At 45.5% G+C, this 19,919-nt stretch overlaps 3 protein-coding genes across 6 annotated transcripts; 2 read left to right on the top strand and 1 right to left on the bottom strand.

Annotated features, from left to right (window-relative positions):
* Nucleotides 1–9: 9 nt before the first annotated feature.
* Nucleotides 10–10,781, bottom strand: LOC131268976 (interaptin-like). The gene is made up of 8 exons (XM_058271284.1): nucleotides 10,673–10,781; nucleotides 7,052–10,585; nucleotides 5,702–6,595; nucleotides 4,319–4,405; nucleotides 4,069–4,246; nucleotides 3,762–3,988; nucleotides 3,356–3,697; nucleotides 10–645 (listed from the first exon to the last, which is right to left on the bottom strand). Exons 1-8 carry the CDS (start codon nucleotides 10,733–10,735, stop codon nucleotides 592–594), a joined length of 5,379 nt encoding a protein of 1,792 aa, XP_058127267.1. The 5' UTR covers nucleotides 10,736–10,781; the 3' UTR covers nucleotides 10–591.
* Nucleotides 10,782–11,261: 480 nt separating this feature from the next.
* On the top strand, nucleotides 11,262–15,345 carry LOC131269736 (DDB1- and CUL4-associated factor 7). Of its 3 annotated transcripts, none has more exons than XM_058272241.1 (4): nucleotides 11,262–11,389; nucleotides 11,994–12,144; nucleotides 12,396–12,836; nucleotides 13,122–15,345. In XM_058272241.1, the coding sequence occupies exons 3-4, from the start codon at nucleotides 12,646–12,648 to the stop codon at nucleotides 13,963–13,965; spliced, it is 1,035 nt and encodes a 344-aa protein (XP_058128224.1). In that variant the 5' UTR covers nucleotides 11,262–11,389; nucleotides 11,994–12,144; nucleotides 12,396–12,645; the 3' UTR covers nucleotides 13,966–15,345. The 3 variants fall into 3 exon arrangements, with proteins under 3 accessions (XP_058128224.1, XP_058128225.1, XP_058128226.1); XM_058272242.1 differs by lacking the exon at nucleotides 11,262–11,389 and adding an exon at nucleotides 11,807–11,865; XM_058272243.1 differs by lacking the exon at nucleotides 11,262–11,389 and having other exon boundaries at nucleotides 12,039–12,144; nucleotides 12,399–12,836.
* Nucleotides 15,346–15,460: 115 nt separating this feature from the next.
* On the top strand, nucleotides 15,461–19,909 carry LOC131269735 (aminoacylase-1B-like). 2 transcript variants are annotated; one of them, XM_058272239.1, is made up of 5 exons: nucleotides 15,461–15,490; nucleotides 17,960–18,035; nucleotides 18,309–18,797; nucleotides 18,877–19,064; nucleotides 19,148–19,909. In XM_058272239.1, the coding sequence occupies exons 1-5, from the start codon at nucleotides 15,476–15,478 to the stop codon at nucleotides 19,580–19,582; spliced, it is 1,203 nt and encodes a 400-aa protein (XP_058128222.1). In that variant the 5' UTR covers nucleotides 15,461–15,475; the 3' UTR covers nucleotides 19,583–19,909. The 2 variants fall into 2 exon arrangements, with proteins under 2 accessions (XP_058128222.1, XP_058128221.1); XM_058272238.1 differs by lacking the exon at nucleotides 15,461–15,490 and having other exon boundaries at nucleotides 17,371–18,035.
* Nucleotides 19,910–19,919: the final 10 nt, after the last annotated feature.

Below are 19,919 nucleotides of genomic sequence, written 5' to 3'. Positions count from 1 at the left end.
TAGAATAAAAAAAACAACAACAAAAAACAATGCAATGTATAGTTTGAAACACCATCGTTTTAATCCGTCATCGTTGTGTACCGGTTTCGTTTAAGGTAGGAAAGCTGTTGAAATTCACTGTATCATTTTTCCTCTCCGTCAGGCATGCATGAAATGCATTAAGAAAATATAAATGTTTATGGAAGGAGGAGTGGAATGAATTATGAAATAATAATTATAAATTACAATTTTAAAAGTATTTTAAACTAACGCACGGTTGACAATTCCGTGAGTTTCCTTCGCTTTTCCGGAACGGCGCACAACGCGTGTGCGTGTATTCTTTTTAACCGTTGAAAGAATTTCTCATTTGGATAATACTTTTTTTTCTTATTATTACTCTTATTTTAGGCGACTTTGACTAAAGTTAATAAATGAAACTTAAGCAAACACCGGTGTGTTCTTCTTTCTAGCTATATCAAGAAAAAGGGAAAGGGGGTTTTGATTCCGGTGGAGGATTGCACCATTGCCGAACGCGGTAGAGTTTGCCGAAACGACGAGCGTGGGGGGAAGGGACTCTCACGTCAGCCCCCCCTGCCCCCAGCCTCTGCCACTCTAGGGTTTTTTACTCTTGCTAAACCAGCTGACCCGTCGCCCCGGTGAGGTGTTCTGAAAATTATGAAAATCGAAACGGTATGATGTTGCTGTTGCCAATGGTTGTTGGGGGAGCTTTTTTTCAGTTAAGGTTTTCTCATGCAGGTGGTAGCATTTTATCGCTTATGCTGATTTTCGACAATTGACTACTATTTACACTAAAGCTACCCGGCTATGATTATCGACGAAAAGGAGGGGGTTGGGTAAGGAAATTAACTACGAAGTATGTGATCGCGTAACGCTTACTTTATTTTCCGTTTTTATATTGCTACTGAAAATACTCTGTTTTACTCTTGCTTTCGCACTCTGTTTCCGGCATGCCGGAAAAGGCTATAGTAAAAATTATAAAAAACTATTCGGTGCTACTTCCGAGAGCAACCTACTTTAAAAAAAAAATGGACGAAATGACACTATGGCGGGGTACAAAAACTTGACGCGCATCAATTTCACATGAGTACAACAACTTTCCCTATATTACAGCTTTGCTTTGAACAAGTGTATCTCAGAACAAATAATATCGAACAAATAGTAAGGGTAATTATCGTTTTCATAGTAATCCTAATGCTAACGGCGATTCCTACAGGTTTTGAAACAATATCCTTAACTTAAACAAAACATAATATCCGCCACACGCAACACACAACTCGCAACACTTGACATATACACATATTAAAAAAGCAACACTTCGGTACCAGGAAGCGAACATCCCGATAGTGTACTCAGAAAAGTCGTCGTCCCTGTGTCATGGTGCGTTCTGTTGGTCGTCATCGTAGTCGTACAGCCGTCGTCCGGCGTGGGGGAGATGAACGAGAACTCCTCCTTCTCCTCCTCGTCCTCCTCCGCCGAGCCAGGACACTCGACGATGGAGTGCTGCGTAGTGCTGAACCTGGTGGCAACACCGTCATCGTGGTAGCGTCGTGTCAAGGGTGATTTGTCGGGCCAGTGCACTGTCGGTTGGGGTTTGCCTCCACTGCCACCTGGGCAGTGGAGGCTGGTTGCGCAGCGGAAAACTTTCTATCCTGTGCCGCAGATCCAGCAGCCGATTGCGCTGATCGCACCGAAGCTGACACGGCACCGAAAATACGACCCACCACACCTGACTTTGCGTCTTCGTCGGCGGTTACAAAGCCACGGGCACGGTTCAGGTCGACAACAGACCGAGCGCTGCTGCTGCCGTACAGATACTCTTTTTGAATGGCGTATCGCTTCACCGCGCCGGATCGTGTGGAAAGCGACAGGCACTTCGTCATTTATAGGGCCCTTTGTTATTCGAAAATGGGAGAAAAATGCTATAATAGTAGCGGAAAGAAAGAGAGAGAAAGAGAACGAAAGTGAACCGGATACCGTGGTAAAAGAAGCCCGTTCACGATAACGTATCCGCAAACGGACCGCACCTGTTCGGGGGCCTGAGTTTATTCTAGGTGCGTGGTTAAAGTTGGTATTCACCAAAAGCAAATCGTTCAAATTGGCAAAAAGGAAAAAGTGTAGGACCACTGTTCAGGGTCCTCAATTTTACCTCATCAGCTTCTGATCCTTTACTAACACCAATCACAGTTTGTTGCCAGCTGTTCATTTGGGAGATCACTAACGTTTGCGTTAAAAAATTAGACAAATTTTAATGACTTGTTATGCAAAAAACAAAATGTTGTGAGACACTTCGTTTTCACCGAACGCGGTTGATGTGGATCTTCTTGTGTTCTGTTCACTAATGGACAGAGGTTACAAATTAATTTGGTAGCCTGGTACCTGCCACGGCTCGAAAAAGAAAAACGGTGTAGTTATTCCGTTTCCTGGGCCAGAATACCTCTTAAACTTACGCCAAATAGTTAAGAAAACCTTAGAAAAGCTAAACATTATTGCATTTGAACAATCGCAACATCGTAAACATCATAGATGTTGTAACTTATTTGAAGCTAGCTAGTGCACGTTACAATAAATATAAAATGTGTTGGAGAATCTGAATTCCCAAAGAAGGCCATATGGTGGCTTACAATCAGCGGGAAGGGAATGCAAAAGTAGCTGTTCTATTTTCACTGTTTGTCTCTAAAATATTACTAGTCGAAGAAATATCGACAACTCTTAAACGCAGGATCGATTCTAACAATGTTAAGGCTCAAACGGAGCTGCAGCAAAACATGCCAATATAAAAAAAAATCGGCGAATTACCGTAAGACCTAACTGACCGTAGGAATCATTTTTTTAAAGTACTAAAATGATGTAATATTTCAATAAAATTTACTTCATTTCATTATCGTGCGTACTTGTTTTTTTCCTATCGTTGAGGATATTTTGTCCATTTTTTAATGTAAACTGTAGACAAAGAGCTGCTTATTGATGTGATTTCTCTCTCTCTCTCTCTCCACCAAACGTTTATAAAATACTTGGTAGTTGCATATCCCGTGGGGTTCGTGGCTCTGTATCGCATCGTCGAGGTCGGGAAAGGTATCGATTCGTCAATTTTTGAAGTTCGGATCAGTTGCGGCGGCGGTTTACGGTTGAACAGAAAGAGATGAGACCACCGGATTGGTTTCTAGGATGGACCGTCCACCGGAGAAACCGACGGACTCGGGGCGGTTCATGAACGATGGACTTTGCTGTGCTTCAGGCTACTGAATGCAAATGTTCTCTCAAGTGTGCAGCCGCGGTGTGCGTGTGTGCAAGTGTGCCGCGGATCGGATCGTGACTGTTACTAGATGTAGTACGGGAAAAAAGTTTTCTTATTTACCTCGTCTCGCTGGAAGTTGCTAAGCAAACTCGATGAGCTGAGCATCTGCTTAAACTTGCCGGGCGTCTTGGTGCGCCCAGTACGGCCTTGATCGCTGGAGGCTAGGGCCCCCCGCGAGCCGCTTGCATCTTCCGCCGCACCAGCATTCACGTTCGCATCCTGCAGGGCCTCCTTGTACTGGATCTCGAGGTTTGCACCGGGCAGCACGCCGCCCAGTGAAAGCCGGCCAGCCTTTTTGCTCGGTGTCGGCGGCCCGGGCCGCTTGTACGAGGTGATGCCGGTGACCTTGCGGCGCGTGATCAGCCCGGTGGAGCTGTCGTCGAACGCGGATGAAACGTTTTCCTGCGCAAGTAGCAGTAGTAGCATCAGTATCAGTAAGTAAAGTTTGCCAGTCTCTTCCACTTACGCGAGTATCGTCCGCAGGCAGATCGAATTCGGGCTCGAGTGCGGTGTAGGTCGTGCGCAGGTGCGGCAGCCGCATCGAGTTGCGACGCATCAGCTCCGATCTGCGGTTCATCCCACCAAACCCGCCGTCGCTCGACGTCGGCGAAGTGCAACGGCCGTTTTGCAGATCCGCCAGGTACATGTTGTTGAACAACTCACCCTCCTCATCCTCCATCTTGAGATTACATCCTGTGGTGACGCACAAAAAGCAAACCGGACCAAAATATAAAACTGCGCTCGTCAAATATCGTCAGATTTGAGACACTTACGCAGCCTGACGTTGGTCGGCGGTGGCAACAGCTGGGACTTCCGCTCGCTCCGAGTCTCCTCCATCGTTTTCAGCTTCGTCTGGAGCAGCTGATTTTCCTTCCGGTTCTGCAGGTCACGTTCGTTCATCTCCGCCACCTGCTTCTGCAGCGTTGCGCAACGGAATTCCAGGTTTTCCATCTGGATACAGAAAAACACCGCCCAATGAACATGGTTCCACGGGAAGAAGTATGTTTCGGTGCCACTACTTACCCGCTGCTTGTAGCTTTGCTCCAGCGAAACGAGCAGCTCCTGTCGTTCACGTTCCAGCCTCACTAATTTCTCCTTGTGGATATTCTTCTGCAAGCAAATACGGTCATTCAAAACATGCATGTTTAATATAAAAATATATCATAACAAATTGACCAGACTACTCTAGTTTAACAAAAGTTGAGTCAAATCAAATGTAGAGATACTCTCCCTACAACAACGGATTGAACAAGCGGTCTCGTAAAAAAACCCTACTACGCGTTTGGTTCAACTTACAGTACACTGCGTTGCCGACAAAAATGTAACAATTATTGTCATCAACTTACGCTACACTGCATTGCAATTGTCTGAGAACGATTCTGCAAGGAAGAACAGCTTTCATTTGGGGAGCCAACGGTCTTTACGACAAAGAATAAGGAATAAGAAACAATTCTGTACCGTGGCTTCTGTACTGTACAGGGTTCTGTACGCGTGATAATAAAATAAAGCCAACAACATACAACATCGAGTTCTTGTTTGCATCGACACTTAACAACAAAATCTTAAAAAATATGCCACCCCTAGCACAAATCAAGGAAGGATGTTAAAATCAATTACGTTATTGCGTTAAAATTTGTCAACAAAACAAAAAGAAAAATAACAAGATTTTATTTGAACTGTACAAATAACATAAATATCAATTCGTAGATAAAAATACTTTACAATTTAGAAACAAAAACCCTGATAGATGAAAAGTAACCTAACAGTTTGAAGTTATTTCTTTTTTTTTTTCTAGAGTTGATTGGCGACAGCTGAAGTTTTAGTTTATTACTTCTAGCTGTAATAAAAGCAATTTACAGTCTGAAGAACTAAGTTTATTACGGTCCGTACGGTTCCTGCTCTTTGTGCTATCGATCATTGGCCTGTCAGCCTTCGCGCATCGGAAAGACTTTGCTAGCGGTTCGTAGAATCGTTTCTGACACTACTAAAAGGAGGGACAATTGCTTTTAACTTCCAGCTTAAAGTGGCTGGTAATGGCGTAGATCGAGATGACAAGCATCGCTAGCGGGCTCATCCATTTCCGAACGGTGGCTAGAGCACCGTCTCGGCCCGACGGCTGGAATAAAGAAAGAGGTGTTTGGTGCCGGGTAAGTAGACATGTTCGTATCGTACTACCCATGCTTGCAAATGTGCGTAAACGAAATGATTGGATGACTTCTATATCGTATGGCGAATGTACAAGTCATGTATACCCAACGTGCAAAAAAAAAGAACCAATTCAAAACCACCTATATTGACCATGCAGTTAAACGATGTCCTTTGCAAACCATTACTGTGACCTTTAAAGACGATTGCTTGTGAGGAGGCGGGGTATGCTGGTAGAAAGAAAAAAATCTGACCACTTACCATGTGCTCTTTCATTCGTTCCATCTTGTCCTCGACTACGATTCGCGCTTCGCGGATCTTCTCCTCGTAACTCTTCCTCACATTGTCCAGCTTCTCCAGCGCGGCGGACACTTCCTTCTCCCGAGCTACGCGACTCTCCTCCAACTGCGTTCGAGCCAGGTATAGCTTGCCGGCAAGAATTTCACAGTCCTTGCACGATTTCTGCTGCTTCTCCTCGAGTGTTTGATGGAGCTGCCGCAGCTGCGCGTCCTTTTCCTGCTCAATGGCGCCCTTCTTTTTAAGGTCCTCGTTGAGCGACACTATCGCTTCATTCTGTGCCGAAACTTGCTTCAGCAGTTTGACGCACTGCGACTCTGAATTGTCCGCCTTGTTCTTCATCATTTCAAGCTGGGTGGAAAGTTCTTCCGATTTTTCGTACAGCTCGTCGCGCTTGTTGCACACTTCACCGTGTTCTTTATACAGGTTTTGCAACTGAGCAGTAAGGCTGCTAACGATACCATATTGATGTTCAAGTGTGTCCGTTAACTGCTGCTTCGCAGCTTCCGCATCCTCCAAGCACTTCAGCATCTTGTCTTGGTCGCACTGGCCAGCTTCTTGTTGTTTCTCCAGAGCTTGCTCTAACTGTTTCTTGCTCACAACCGTTTCCGCCAACGATTTCTGCAGTTCTGCAACTTTAGTATTCAACTCCGTTTGCACGCATTTGTAATCTTCCAGTTTCTTTTCCACCTGTTTGATGGTTTCATCCTTTTCCACCAACGATTTCTGCAGTTCTGCAACATTAGCATTCAAGTCCGTTTGCACGCGCTCGTGATTTTGTTGTTGATCATCCAGAACTTGTTCCAGTTGCTTCTTGCTCTCGATAGATTCCAACAATGATTTCTGCAGCTCTGAAACCTTAGAATTCAACTCAGCTTGGACGCGCTTGTGATCTTGTTGTTGGTTGTCCAGAGCTTGTTCCAGCTGTATTTTGCTCTCAACTGTTTCCGCCAACGTTTTCTGCAGTTCTGCTACCTTAGCATTCAACTCCGTTTGCACGAGCTCATGACTTTGTTGCTGATCATCCAGAGCTTTTTCTAGCAGCTTCTTGCTCTCAACCGTTTCCGCCAACGTTTTCTGCAGTTCTGCAACCTTAGCGTCCATCTCGGTTTGGACGCGCTTACGAACTTCCTCCTGCTTCTCCAGAGCTTGTTCCAGCTGTTTCTTGCTCTCAACCGTTTCCGCCAACGATTTCTGAAGTTCTGCAGCTTTAGTATTCATTTCCGTTTGCACGCATTTGTAATCTTCCAGTTTCTTTTCCACCTGTTTGACGGTTTCATCCTTTTCCGCCAACGATTTCTGCAGTCCTGCAACATTAGCATTCAGCTCCGTTTGCACACGCTTGTGATCTGCTTGCATCTTTTCTAGAATTTGCTCCAGTTGCTTCTTGCTCTCGATAGATTCCGCCAACGATTTCTGCAGCTCTGAAACCTTAGTATTCAGCTCAGTTTGGACGCGCTTGTGATCTTGTTGCTGGTTGTCCAAAGCTTGTTCCAGCTGTTTCTTGGTCTCAACCGTTTCCGCCAACGATTTCTGAAGTTCTGCAACTTTAGTATTCATCTCCGTTTGCACGCATTTGTAATCTTCCAGTTTCTTTTCCACCTGTTTGATGTTTTCATCCTTTTCAACCAACGATTTTTGCAGTTCTGCAACATTAGCATTCAACTCCGTTTGCACGCGCTCGTGATTTTGTTGCTGATCATCCAGAGCTTGTTCTAGCAGCTTCTTGCCCTCAACCGTTTCCGCCAACGTTATCTGTAGTTCTGCAACCTTAGCATCCATCTCAGTTTGGACGCACTTACGAACTTCCTCCTGCTTCTCCAAAGCTTTTTCCAGCTGTATTTTGCTCTCAACCGTTTCCGCCAACGATTTCTGAAGTTCTGCAGCTTTAGTATTCATCTCCGTTTGCACGCGCTCATGGTTTTGTTGCTGATCATAAAGAGCTTGTTCCAGCAGCTTCTTGCCCTCAACTGTTTCCGCCAACGATTTCTGCAGCTCTGCAACATTAGCATTCAACTCCGTTTGCACGAGCTCATGACTTTGTTGCTGATCATCCAGAGCTTTTTCTAGCAGCTTCTTGCTCTCAACCGTGTCCGCCAACGATTTCTGCAGTTCTGCAACCTTAGCGTCCATCTCGGTTTGAACGCGCTTACGAACTTCCTCCTGCTTCTCCAGAGCTTGTTCCAGCTGTTTCTTGCTCTCAACCGTTTTCGCCAACGATTTCTGAAGTTCTGCAGCTTTAGTATTCATCTCCGTTTGCACGCATTTGTAATCTTCCAGTTTCTTTTCCACCTGTTTGACGGTTTCATCCTTTTCCGCCAACGATTTCTGCAGTCCTGCAACATTAGCATTCAGCTCCGTTTGCACGCGCTCGTGATTTTGTTGCTGATCATCCAGAGCTTGTTTCAGTTGCTTCTTGCTCTCGATAGATTCCAACAACGATTTCTGCAGCTCTGAAACCTTAGTATCCAACTCAGCTTGAACGCGCTTGTGATCTTGTTGTTGGATGTCCAGAGCTTGTTCCAGCTGTTTTTTGCTCTCAACCGTTTCCGCCAACGTTATCTGCAGTTCTGCAACCTTAGCGTCCATCTCGGTTTGGACGCGCTTACGAACTTCCTGCTGCTTCTCCAGAGCTTGTTCTAGCAGCTTCTTGCCCTCAACCGTTTCCGCCAATGTTTTCTGCAGTTCGGCAACCTTAGCATCCATCTCGGTTTGGACGCGCTGAAGTTCTGCAGCTTTAGTATTCATCTCCGTTTGCACGCGCTCATGGTTTTGTTGCTGATCATCCAGAGCTTGTTCCAGCAGCTTCTTGCCCTCAACTGTTTCCGCCAACGATTTCTGCAGTTCTGCAACATTAGCATTCAACTCCGTTTGCACGAGCTCATGACTTTGTTGCTGATCATAAAGAGCTTGTTCCAGCAGCTTCTTGCCCTCAACTGTTTCCGCCAACGATTTCTGCAGCTCTGCAACATTAGCATTCAACTCCGTTTGCACGAGCTCATGACTTTGTTGCTGATCATCCAGAGCTTTTTCTAGCAGCTTCTTGCTCTCAACCGTGTCCGCCAACGTTTTCTGCAGTTCTGCAACCTTAGCGTCCATCTCTGTTTGGACGCGCTTACGAACTGCCTCCTGCTTCTCCAAAGCTTTTTCCAGCTGTATTTTGCTCTCAACCGTTTCCGCCAACGATTTCTGCAGTTCTGCAACATTAGTATTCATTTCCTTTTGCACGCATTTGTAATCTTCCAGTTTCTTTTCCACCTGTTTGACGGTTTCATCCTTTTCAACCAACGATTTCTGCAGTCCTGCGACATTAGCATTCATCTCCGTTTGCAAACGCGTGTGATCTGCCTGCATCTTTTCTAGAATTTGCTCCAGTTGCTTCTTGCTCTCGATAGATTCCACCAACGATTTCTGCAGCTCTGAAACCTTAGTATTCAGCTCAGTTTGGACGCTCTTGTGATCTACTTGCAGCTTTTCTAAAAATTCCCCCAGTTGTTTCTTGCTCTCGACAGTTTCCGAAAACGTTTTCTGCAGTTCTGCAAGCTTAACATTAATTTCCGCTTTGTCCCGCTGCAGCTCGAGTAGCTTTGATTTGTTGTCAGCGATCACGAGATTTGTATTCTCTTTGTGCTGTTTTATCTCCATCATGTGTTTTTCAATCTGTTTCATTAGTTTTTCGTTCTCTATCTCCTGCTCCCTCAGCTTGACCTCTACTACTGTGGAGGCAAGATTTTCCGGTTCTAAGCAGCGGTTTTCATCCAATAAAGAGCGTTCGCTGAAGTTATCGAAATATTCAAATGAACTTTCCAATGGTTCAGCTAAGCGTTCCGAACAAGCCAACCGGGATTCGCGAATGAACCGGCGCAAGTCGTTGATCACCTCCGCCTGACTTTCGTTGATTTCACCCTGCCTAGACAGCTCCTTATTCAACGATGCTATCGTGCTTTCAAGACACTGGATGTCTCGCTTCAGCTGCATGTTGTTTGTTTTCACCGCCGAAAGTTGTTCCAATTCCATACAGGCGTTTTCCTTTGCCTTGTTTATTTCATCCTGGAGCAATTCGATTAATTCATTATTTTTCTCTAGCTTTTTACGGCATAGTTCATGTTGACGATCATTGGCATCCACTCGCTCGTTCGAGCAGCTATGCGTTTCGCACTGTTGTTCCGTAAGCTGCATTATTTTTATCTTCATCAATAATCTTTGTTTATCTTCGTTCAGCTTCTGGATTCTCTGCACGAGCTGTTCGTTTTGCTTTTCAAGAGTCCCATTTTCTGACCGGGCAGAATCCAGAAGATTTGTTAGATTCTTCAGCTTCCATTCTAGTGAGATGTTTTTAGGTGTCTGTGGGGACGGTATTTTATTCTCTAACTTATTCGCAGGAGTGCTGCTGAAGATTTGGGCACCACTAGAACTCGCTATTTTTGATTCCGAATGCTGCTCAAGTTTGTTACGCGTCGAGTTGGTGGCGTTGGAGAATGCTGTATTCAGGAAGCATCGATCGATTTGTATTTTATGGTTGAAATCGACCAGAAAAGAGTCCAGAAACATTTTCACACTGCGTTGGTAGGCGTCGCTGAAAGTTTTGCAAACGTTGTGGAAGTATTCAATCGGCAAGCGGACACACGAGAAGTACAGCATCAGAGAAAAAACATAAACGTTGTCACAATCCGGAATCTCGTTGAATTCGTTGAGTTTGAGCTCGAAATGTGGGAAGTTGACGCGTAGAAACTCGATGATATTAGTCTCCCGAAGCTGATTCGTTTCAACGATCTTCTTTCTGAAGGCTTCGAAAACCGAACCCAGTCGAACTGTATCGCCTGTGCTGTGAAGGTTAGAACATTTCACCTGCGAAGGATAAAGGAATCCAGTTACATGAGCAAACGAACAGAAGATTTCAATGTGATCACAACGTTGCTGTAGCTCTGTTTTTACCCATTCTAAAACAACGCGACGCCAATCGTCATTGGTCTGGTTTGTATGTTGCGTTTCTGCCATTGTGTAGCTATTATTCTTTTCGTGATCTGCTTTACAAACTATGGGAAATAATTACACGATCACAAACGACTACGAGGCCACTAGAACAATCACTCAACAGCATTCGGAGCTGGCAAAGTTTGAGCATCAAAACTATCAGAACGCCATGACATCGCTTTACGGTTAGCTCACGATCACTGGCGGTTACAATTAACTGTCAAACTTCATATTTTACATTTTTAACCAAGGTGATTACTACCCAGGTGGGCTCATTCCGAACAAATCGCCTTGGTTTAATTTGAAAAATCTCGCTTGGTGATTTCGAGGAGTTCTGCTAAAATATTCTGCAGTTTTGTATGGGGCTGAAGCAAAAACTGCTCAAACACGTTCTACTTTTCAGCCTTTATTCAGTGTTCAAAAATAAATGTTTGACACTTGGATATTAAACACCGCGGCATTCATCGTTGGGCAACCTGGAGCCAGTGCACCTTGGGTGCACACTTTTTCCAATGCAGCAGGTGCGGTAGTTCGTGGGGTTGCAGTGGGCCCGGTAGCGGGCTACGGTACAGGGGTAAATGTCAAGCATCGTGTCTGCGGTAGTGGCGTCATAGCGTTTGTGAAATTTACCTGGTAGCTACCGCCGACTGGTCGACTGGTTAACCGATTTCGTAAAAGGTAAAATAACGCCTAGTTAAAATATGTTTGGCGTGACTTTTGTGTGCAGTTCAAGTGCCCGCAGTCCTCGAGCGGGCAATTTATTCGGTCCCTCTGAACACGGATCAATATTAAAACGTAGGGATACACACGCGCGAGTCATGGGAAAGTTTTCACAGACCTTCTTCTATCAAACCACCCTGCGACCGGCGAACCCGCCCAAACGCCTGCTTTGCTGGACGGGAAAAACAAAGCGTGTGCATCATGCAATTCGACCCCCTGCAAAACGTTTTTTAAACGTCCCACTATCCACAATTGTACTATCAACGTGCAGAGTTGCTTGGCAACAAAACAAAGGAGGTGATGCGCGAAAAATATGTACCAGGCGTCATCAGTGTTGTTTGTGCGTGTGCCTGGACGCAGCGTAAATACCTGCGAGTTTACCGATATATTTAAACAAATCTTTTACGTGCGCACATGACGCATGAAAAAGTCTGGTATGAACAACAAGGGATATTCTAGTTAAATGCAGGGTAGCATTTGAAGCAACCAGTTGGTGTTCCCCATTTACCCTTCGCGAGCTGGAACAGCTGTAGCTAACTTAACGGATTTTCCTTCATTGCAGAAAGTACCTGCAGACGGTAGCACCGGTAACTTCTGCCGCCTGTGCCATCCATCGGCAGTGTCAATCGTCTCCGCTCGCTGCTCGAGGGAACCCGCCTTCGTACGACATTTGAACCGACAACCAACGCATCCGATATAAATAGTCTTTTTCGGTAAGTTTCGAGCGAACTTCCTGTAGTTATTTGATGTGTTTGTTTTTGCCGCTCGCAAACGTGCAGTTGCAGTTTTACCAGTGTGCATTGAACTCGAGGTTGATTCGAACGTGCGATTGCGGTAGAAGCTCACTTGCCTTAAGATAAGCTTACGTAAATTCGTACAGCTTCGAATGTACCGCGTCGGTTCTGCCACAGATTCGCTAGCGGCAAACCATGGATAACCTGCGACGTATAATTAACCTTTCCAGTAGCCTCGTGAACAACAGCGGTGCAACAGTCGATCAGCCGGCGGACGATAGCGACACGAACGGTGCGGTAATCGACGACACCGCCACCGGTACGGTTGTTGGCTCCTCGTTCGTAGCGACTCACGCGGCACCGTCCCCGGTAGCCGGTGGAAGGAAGCAAACGGAACAGCGATCGGATACGGCCGAGGAGGACACCACCCGGCAGGAGCGACGCCAGCACGAACCTTCGACACTGTGCCGCAGGACCAAGATGTCCGGGACAACTGGCAAGCGAAAGGAAATCTACAAATATCTGGCCCCATGGCCACTGTACTCGATGAATTGGTCCGTGCGGCCGGACAAGCGCTTCCGGCTCGCCCTAGGCAGCTTCGTCGAGGAGTACAACAACAAGGTGCAGATCATCAGCCTGGATGAGGAGACGAGCGAGTTCAGCGCGAAAAGGTAACTATTGGTCGGAGTTTGGTTTCGATTTTCTGTTAGCATAAATTCCCAGCAACGAGTAAATATGTTGATTCATTAAACACAATTAATGAACCTGTTTAATAAACATAACAGTAAAGCTGTTCATCAAATGCAATCCAACATAAGCCCTGCTTGAAATAATAGAAAAATATGATTAATTCGGGTTTACGATTTTATGTACCCTAAGCAAGTCTAATGTTGATGTACCCTTAGCATGTGGTAGGTACACACGCATTAATGTGTTTTACCCTTTGGTTTTTGCAGCACTTTCGACCACCCTTATCCAACGACCAAGATTATGTGGATTCCCGATTCGAAGGGAGTATTTCCGGACCTTTTGGCAACGAGCGGTGATTACCTACGCCTGTGGCGCGCTGGTGAACCCGATACCAGGCTCGAGTGCGTGCTAAATAACAATAAAAACAGCGACTTCTGTGCCCCGTTAACGTCGTTTGACTGGAACGAAGTGGATCTGAACCTGGTCGGCACCTCGTCAATCGACACAACCTGCACGATTTGGGGTCTGGAAACGGGCCAGCCACTCGGACGTGTCAATCTGGTGTCGGGCCACGTCAAAACGCAGCTGATTGCGCACGACAAAGAAGTGTACGACATCGCATTTTCGCGTGCCGGTGGCGGTCGGGACATGTTCGCCTCGGTCGGTGCTGACGGCAGCGTGCGCATGTTTGATCTGCGCCACCTGGAGCACTCGACCATCATTTATGAGGACCCGGCGCACACGCCTCTGTTGCGGCTCGCCTGGAACAAGCAGGATCCGAACTACCTGGCCACCGTTGCGATGGACAGCTGCGAGGTGATCATACTCGATGTGCGTGTGCCCTGTACGCCTGTCGCCCGGCTCAGCAATCATCGGGCGTGCGTGAACGGGATCGCCTGGGCGCCGCACAGCTCCTGCCACATCTGTACGGCCGGTGACGACCACCAGGCGCTCATCTGGGACATCCAGCAGATGCCCCGACCGATCGAAGACCCGATCCTCGCCTACACTGCCGCCGAGGGCGAAGTCAACCAGATACAGTGGGGCGCAACCCAGCCGGACTGGATCGCCATCTGCTACAAGACGGCCTGCGAGATTCTCCGCGTGTAAAGCCTCCATTCCTCTGCCTACCCCTCAGCGAGAGGGTAAGTATCTGATGCCATCCCAAACTGGCATCGATTTGGATGACGAGGAGACTTTCCTCCCGCACAGACTGGTTTTTCTAGCAGATTTGCACTAACAGAAGATTAACTCACATCTCCTTGCATCCTTTGTAGAGCGCTTTATTTTGTTAATGAGATTTATCGATTGATATATTTTTCCACTTTAGTTAAGCTAAAAAAGTCACTTAACACTTCGTTGACGGGGGCTTGTTCTCCAAACGCTGCGCTGGGCTTTAAACCACCGTTTTCATTAGGTTTTTTAAAAAATCTTCTACAAATTATGCAAAGGTATGCAAGTGCAGACAAAGATTTTCGTCCCCCGTTAACATAGTGTTAAAGACAATTGAAATGATTGCAAACTTTCGCAGAACTGTGTTTGTAAATTTGGCATTAGGCTCTGCAACATTTAGGTTTATACAACAGAACTAGCGTCAGGGAACATTTAACTCAACCATAAGGATTGAAAATTACTATCTACTTCGTCTTGGCGATCAATGACGGTCGATAGTCATTACCCATACCCATTAACAAGACTAGTGTTTTTCTGAATTGCATAAATTGAACCTAACATGAGTTATCGTTTGAGGAAGTCTAACGTTTGATGGGCCCTTACCATCGTTAAAAAGTGTTAAAGTATACACTATACTGTAGACAATTTTGAATTTTTCTGAGCAACATATTGTAAAGCAGTGCAAATGTGCGGACGTAATATTTGCTTCTAATTTGAGTTTATTTAAAATAAAACTTTTCTTTCATAGAATAATTTATACATTCTACACTCACACACTGATAATAAATTGGGTCCGGAATATCTGTAATTTGCATAAAACTTTCACTGAGTCACCATGGATTTTCCGTGGCTTGTGAGAAGAGTTAAGCCAGACATGCTGAAGTGAAATCGATTCCAACCGCTTGTTTTCCTCTCAAAAGGATTGCGATTTCTCGGAATATGCACATGCCCGGTTTTAGTTTATCTGTAGATTTTTGAGTTATTTATATCTTATTTTAATGTTCTGCGTGAAATGTAACTGCCCGTCTCCAATTTGCCCAAGTTATTTATACTTTATTTTAATTCCTACGTAACATGTAACTATATCTAGTCTACTGCTTTACCATAGCACATTTTTCTGCTGTACAGCATCCAAGCTTTTGCAGTTTGTTGCTGCTTTGTAAACGTTACTGACCCCATGTGCAGATATACCTCGCTCGATAAGCGGTGTACCACTCACATTTTAAAATAATGAAGCTGTTACGTGTAAAGTTGTAAAAGCGAAGCTTTTGTAGTGAGATTAATGCCATTTTGATCCTGGTAAACGGTCGTCGTTGGCTTATTTGCAGTAAATGTTACTCAAAAATTCAGAAAAACCAATCCGTACTTGAGTGTGGTATATCTGTATATTCTGCATGATGCACTTACAACGAATGCACCATTACAAACATTACTTATAATTGGCTCTATGTTATCTGCTAAGGTACCGGGTCAAATATCCATTTACCATCCGTCTTATTGAGCAACCAGATTCCTGTTTGTTTTAGTTATAATTTTCGTTTTAAGTTATGAAAAGAGATTTTACAGTCAAAGTTCTTTCGGTTTTGGTTTCCGCGTAATAAAATCAGCAAAATACGGCGCTATCAGGGGGTAGGGGGGAAACGAGTTTAATGTAGCATAGGCGTCAAACGATTATGGAAACGACTGGAAAGGAATGGCTTTGGAACTACAACCACAAAAATTTACAAAAGAAAATACTTCAAGACGCGCAATAAAACCGTAATGCATAGACGAAATAAGGGGAAAAACTAATCTTAAGCAAAAAAGTATGCATTAAAAATATGATCAATTTACGATAAGAATAAAGGTTTTCTCGATATACACATTAACATATTTAAATGGTGCCGGTCGTTGGCATTTTTCACATTGGGTTCACATGGCAAGTATTATAGTTTCCATTGCGATTTTGCGGTTTTCTGTGATAAGTTTACCACATGTTTCCTTCTCTTTCTTCATGCCATGCGCGATGCGCAGCCGTTTATTCCACAGCATCCTTGTCCTAATGGGTTTTGGTTAAGATGCTGATAAGTACTCCCACATATCAGGGCGATAGCAAGAATGTGGCCCCTCTACATGGCCACAGTGTCGTTCTCACGCCTCTACTGCGACCAAAATGCATGACTACGCCGAAACGCCAGGAGGGTGCATATATCCTAGCCGTAATTTTTAACAAGATAAATGTGTGCAGCTGTGGAATGAAGGGCAGAAGGTACGAGAGGTTAATGATGCTTCATCCTCATACAAGACCATAGAATGGTACAAACGCTACCGTACCCTCTATCGGATAATCTAATAAATAATGCTAAAACAAACACCCTGACACCGCCAACAAGTCGGTGATACACTGTTTTCAGGGCCAATTCGTCGGTATCAAGCTGTTTTTTGTTGGTAGTAGGCAGTCAATTGCACGCGCACGGTTTTTGTTTGGCATCGTTAGGAAACACTTTGGGCTTGTTAAGTTTAACTTTGCCATTATCGGTAGCAACATTGACGCGACAACAACGCGACCTTTTCTCGTCGCGTCAATGTTGCTACCGATAATGGCAAAGTTAAACTTAACAAGCCCAAAGTGTTTCCTAACGATGCCAAACAAAAACCGTGCGCGTGCAATTGACTGCCTACTACCAACAAAAAACAGCTTGATACCGACGAATTGGCCCTGAAAACAGTGTAAGCTACGAGTATGGGATCGTATGAGTTTGGTAGAGACAATGTAGACATGACGGTGTGAGCGGGAACACCAGAAAGGTCAGCGTAGGACAATCAGCCAAAAGATAATTCAATCTTTACTGATCCGGTAAAGGACCGAAATGTGCTTGCCTGTTTCTCGGGCGTAAGCGTGCACCAAGTTTAGATCAAGCTCCATCACAATGCAACAGGGGTTTTGAACCAAATTTCGCTGAGTAGCGTTTGCTTGGCGAGATATCAGCGTTGATCCATAGGCAAATGTTCGGCGTCAGGGCAAGATAACAGAGACTGCCGGGGGACAGTGCGCACGGGACCAGCAAACCGGGTACGATGTACATCCCGGCAGCTTCCGCTCTCTGTCGTTCTACCGAGGTGCATCCCGTCAGCCTGCGCATGAGCAAATTGTCGAACCGATCTCAAGCCGCGACTCAACCTGCGCGGTGCAGGGTCAACACTAAACGCACTCGGTTGTACCAAGTCTCCTATCTGTGGACATTTCGCGTATTTCACGCGATTTAGAAGCGTTCAACGTTTTTGAAATTCTTTAAAAAAATCTCTAATTTTATTGGATGGACGATTTCAGGTTGAAACCTTTTGAAGTCGTATTTACTAGCTTACTTAATGCTAATAAATGCGTAATTGGCTGGAATAAATAATTTGTATTGAAAATAGAATTATTTAATGGTATATGTATATAAAACAAATTAATCTTAGTTGTAATTGAATAGCTGTGGTGGCATCAGTGTTGAGCGATACACGAAAGAGGAGATAAGTCATCCCACACGACCAACAATCACTTGCTGTCGCGTTAAATTAAAATGAAAAAAAAACAAAGATAGGGAAAATGGCTTGTTGGAACGAACGCTGCATATCTGCCGCGATGAGATAACAACGAGTTCGTACAGACAGAGATCCAGATCGGAACGGTTCATAAAACGGGCTACTTTGTCCGGCACCGCGAACAGTTGCTTGTTGGTGTCGATACGCGGCGGAACAGGATTAACGTTCCGCTTACTCGATTGTGAAAAATAGGAAAGTGCCTCGGTGTCAACTGTTGAATACAAAACGCCCTTGTTAATCAATCGGCGGTGCTCGTGCAACCTTTTCTGTCAACCTCCGACGGTCAGCAATCAATTTTAAACCGGTGCTTCATTCTACCATCATGTGTGAGGCCGACGCGGAGTGCACCAAAAAGTTCCAGGAGTGGGAGAGCAACGAGGAAATTCAAATATTTCGTGAATATTTGCGCATTCCGACGGTGCATCCGAATGTAAACTACGGTAAGTGAAAGCAGCCCGACCTTTCGCTAAGACCGGGCAGTCGGGAGCAGTTAAAAACCAGTTTTTTTCAATAAGGTCATCCCCGTTGACTGTGATCATTTTCCGTGATTGTGACTTATTTTTCTTATTTAAATAATGATCTAGCATCTGAAATCATATTAGTTTTATTTTCACCCTATTCACACTTTATTTTCACTCTCGGCCAAACTTTGCCCTGGTATGGCAGCCGGTCTGTTCGCATTGGAATTCCATTCTAATTGTTTCTTTTTCCAGATGAGTGCGTTGCCTTCCTGAAGCGACAAGCGGCATCGCTCGATCTGCCGGTACGCGTGATCGAGGTGAACCCCGGCAAGCCGATCGTCATCATCACCTGGGAAGGTACGGAGCCGGAGGAGAAATCGATCATTCTTAACTCGCACACGGACGTAGTGCCGGTGTATGAGGAGCGCTGGCAGCATCCACCGTTCGCGGCGGAAATGGATCACCAGGGACGGATCTATGCACGGGGCGCCCAGGACATGAAGTGTGTCGGTATGCAGTTTCTCGCCGCCATCCGGGCGTTGCGCCGGGACGGAGTGCGCCTGAAGCGCACCATCCACGCCACGTTCGTGCCGGACGAGGAGATCGGTGGCAAGCTCGGCATGATGGAGTGGGTGCACAAGGAGTCGTTCCGCGAGCTGAACGCTGGCTTTTCGATCGACGAGGGCATCGCTGGCGAAGGTGAAGTGTATCCGCTGTTCTACGGCGAGCGTAGTGTTTGGCGTGAGTATGAAATAGTGAACTGCAAAGTCAGCCAAGGCAGAGGGTAGCTGACACTGCTCTCCGTTTTTATTTCCCTTAGATGTGTATTTCAACTTCTCTGGAACGCCGGGTCACGGTTCACTGCTGCTTAAAGGCACCGCTGGCCAAAAGGCACATTACATCATCGATAAGCTGATGAGTTTCCGCGAGAACGAAGTGAAACGGTTGGAAAACAATCCGGAATTTACCATCGGTGACGTAACGACGGTTAACATTACGATAATGAAGGTAAATTGGCTGAAGCATTTCCCGTGTGGGACGCTTGTTGTACATGCTGTACCAATGGGTTAATCGCCGCTTGTATTTCTCAGGGTGGCGTGCAGGAAAACGTCGTCCCGCCGGAGCTGTCGGTCTGCTTCGACATACGTCTGGCGGTGGACGTAAACCACCTGGAGTTCGAGAACCAGCTGCTCGACTGGTGCCGTGAAGCGGGCGGTGGCATCGAACTGGAGTACGACCAAAAGTGTCCGTACGTGAAGCCGACCAAACTCGACAGCTCCAACATCTACTGGGTGGCGTTTAAGGATGCGCTGGACGAGCTGGGTCTCAAGGTGAAGCCGCAGATCTTTCCGGGCGGCACCGACAGCCGCTACATTCGCGGCATCGGTATTCCCGCGATCGGCTTTTCGCCGATGAACAATACGCCGGTGCTGCTGCACGATCACGACGAGTTCCTTAGGGCCGACACGTATCTGGAAGGCATCCGAATCTACCGCAAGATCATTGCAAACGTTGCAAACGCCTAAGCTTTAACTGAGCGATTCTTCTCGGCAGAAATAAATCCAATATCAGCAATCAACCTACACCTAATTCGATTTATGGAGACGGAAAGGAAACCAGCAAATTGTAGATTGTATTACTTTAAAACCACACTTTTCACATACCTTGAAATGTCGAGACAAAATCGCTGCCATAGGAAGCATGAGATTTTCGATATAAAACTGCATTTCATACATGTTGTTTCACCTACTGCATGCGTACCAATGCAATTGAGTAGTTTAAGCTTTTTAACAATTGATTCATGTTCTCTTTCGATGGTTTTATACACAATTCACAATTCATTTTTATAAGCAGATTGTGAGA

This window comes from Anopheles coustani, chromosome X (genome assembly GCF_943734705.1).
Source record: "Anopheles coustani chromosome X, idAnoCousDA_361_x.2, whole genome shotgun sequence".
NCBI lineage: Eukaryota > Metazoa > Arthropoda > Insecta > Diptera > Culicidae > Anopheles > Anopheles coustani.
This window is presented reverse-complemented; position numbering and strand designations above follow the sequence as displayed.

Bases quoted from the DNA above. Each gene is read 5' to 3' on its own strand.
- LOC131268976 (XM_058271284.1), bottom strand. From the start codon at position 10,735: ATGGCAGAAACGCAACATACAAACCAGACCAATGACGATTGGCGTCGC. The intron at 3,989-4,068 runs GTAAGTGTCTCA...GCGTCACCACAG, and splicing joins GCCGACCAACGTCAGGCTGC to GATGTAATCTCAAGATGGAG. The intron at 3,698-3,761 runs GTAAGTGGAAGA...CTACTTGCGCAG, and splicing joins TGCCTGCGGACGATACTCGC to GAAAACGTTTCATCCGCGTT.
- LOC131269735 (XM_058272238.1), top strand. From the start codon at position 17,918: ATGTGTGAGGCCGACGCGGAGTGCACCAAAAAGTTCCAGGAGTGGGAG. The intron at 18,798-18,876 runs GTGAGTATGAAA...TATTTCCCTTAG, and splicing joins CGGCGAGCGTAGTGTTTGGC to ATGTGTATTTCAACTTCTCT. The intron at 19,065-19,147 runs GTAAATTGGCTG...TGTATTTCTCAG, and splicing joins TTAACATTACGATAATGAAG to GGTGGCGTGCAGGAAAACGT.
- LOC131269736 (XM_058272241.1), top strand. From the start codon at position 12,646: ATGTCCGGGACAACTGGCAAGCGAAAGGAAATCTACAAATATCTGGCC. The intron at 12,837-13,121 runs GTAACTATTGGT...TGGTTTTTGCAG, and splicing joins AGCGAGTTCAGCGCGAAAAG to CACTTTCGACCACCCTTATC.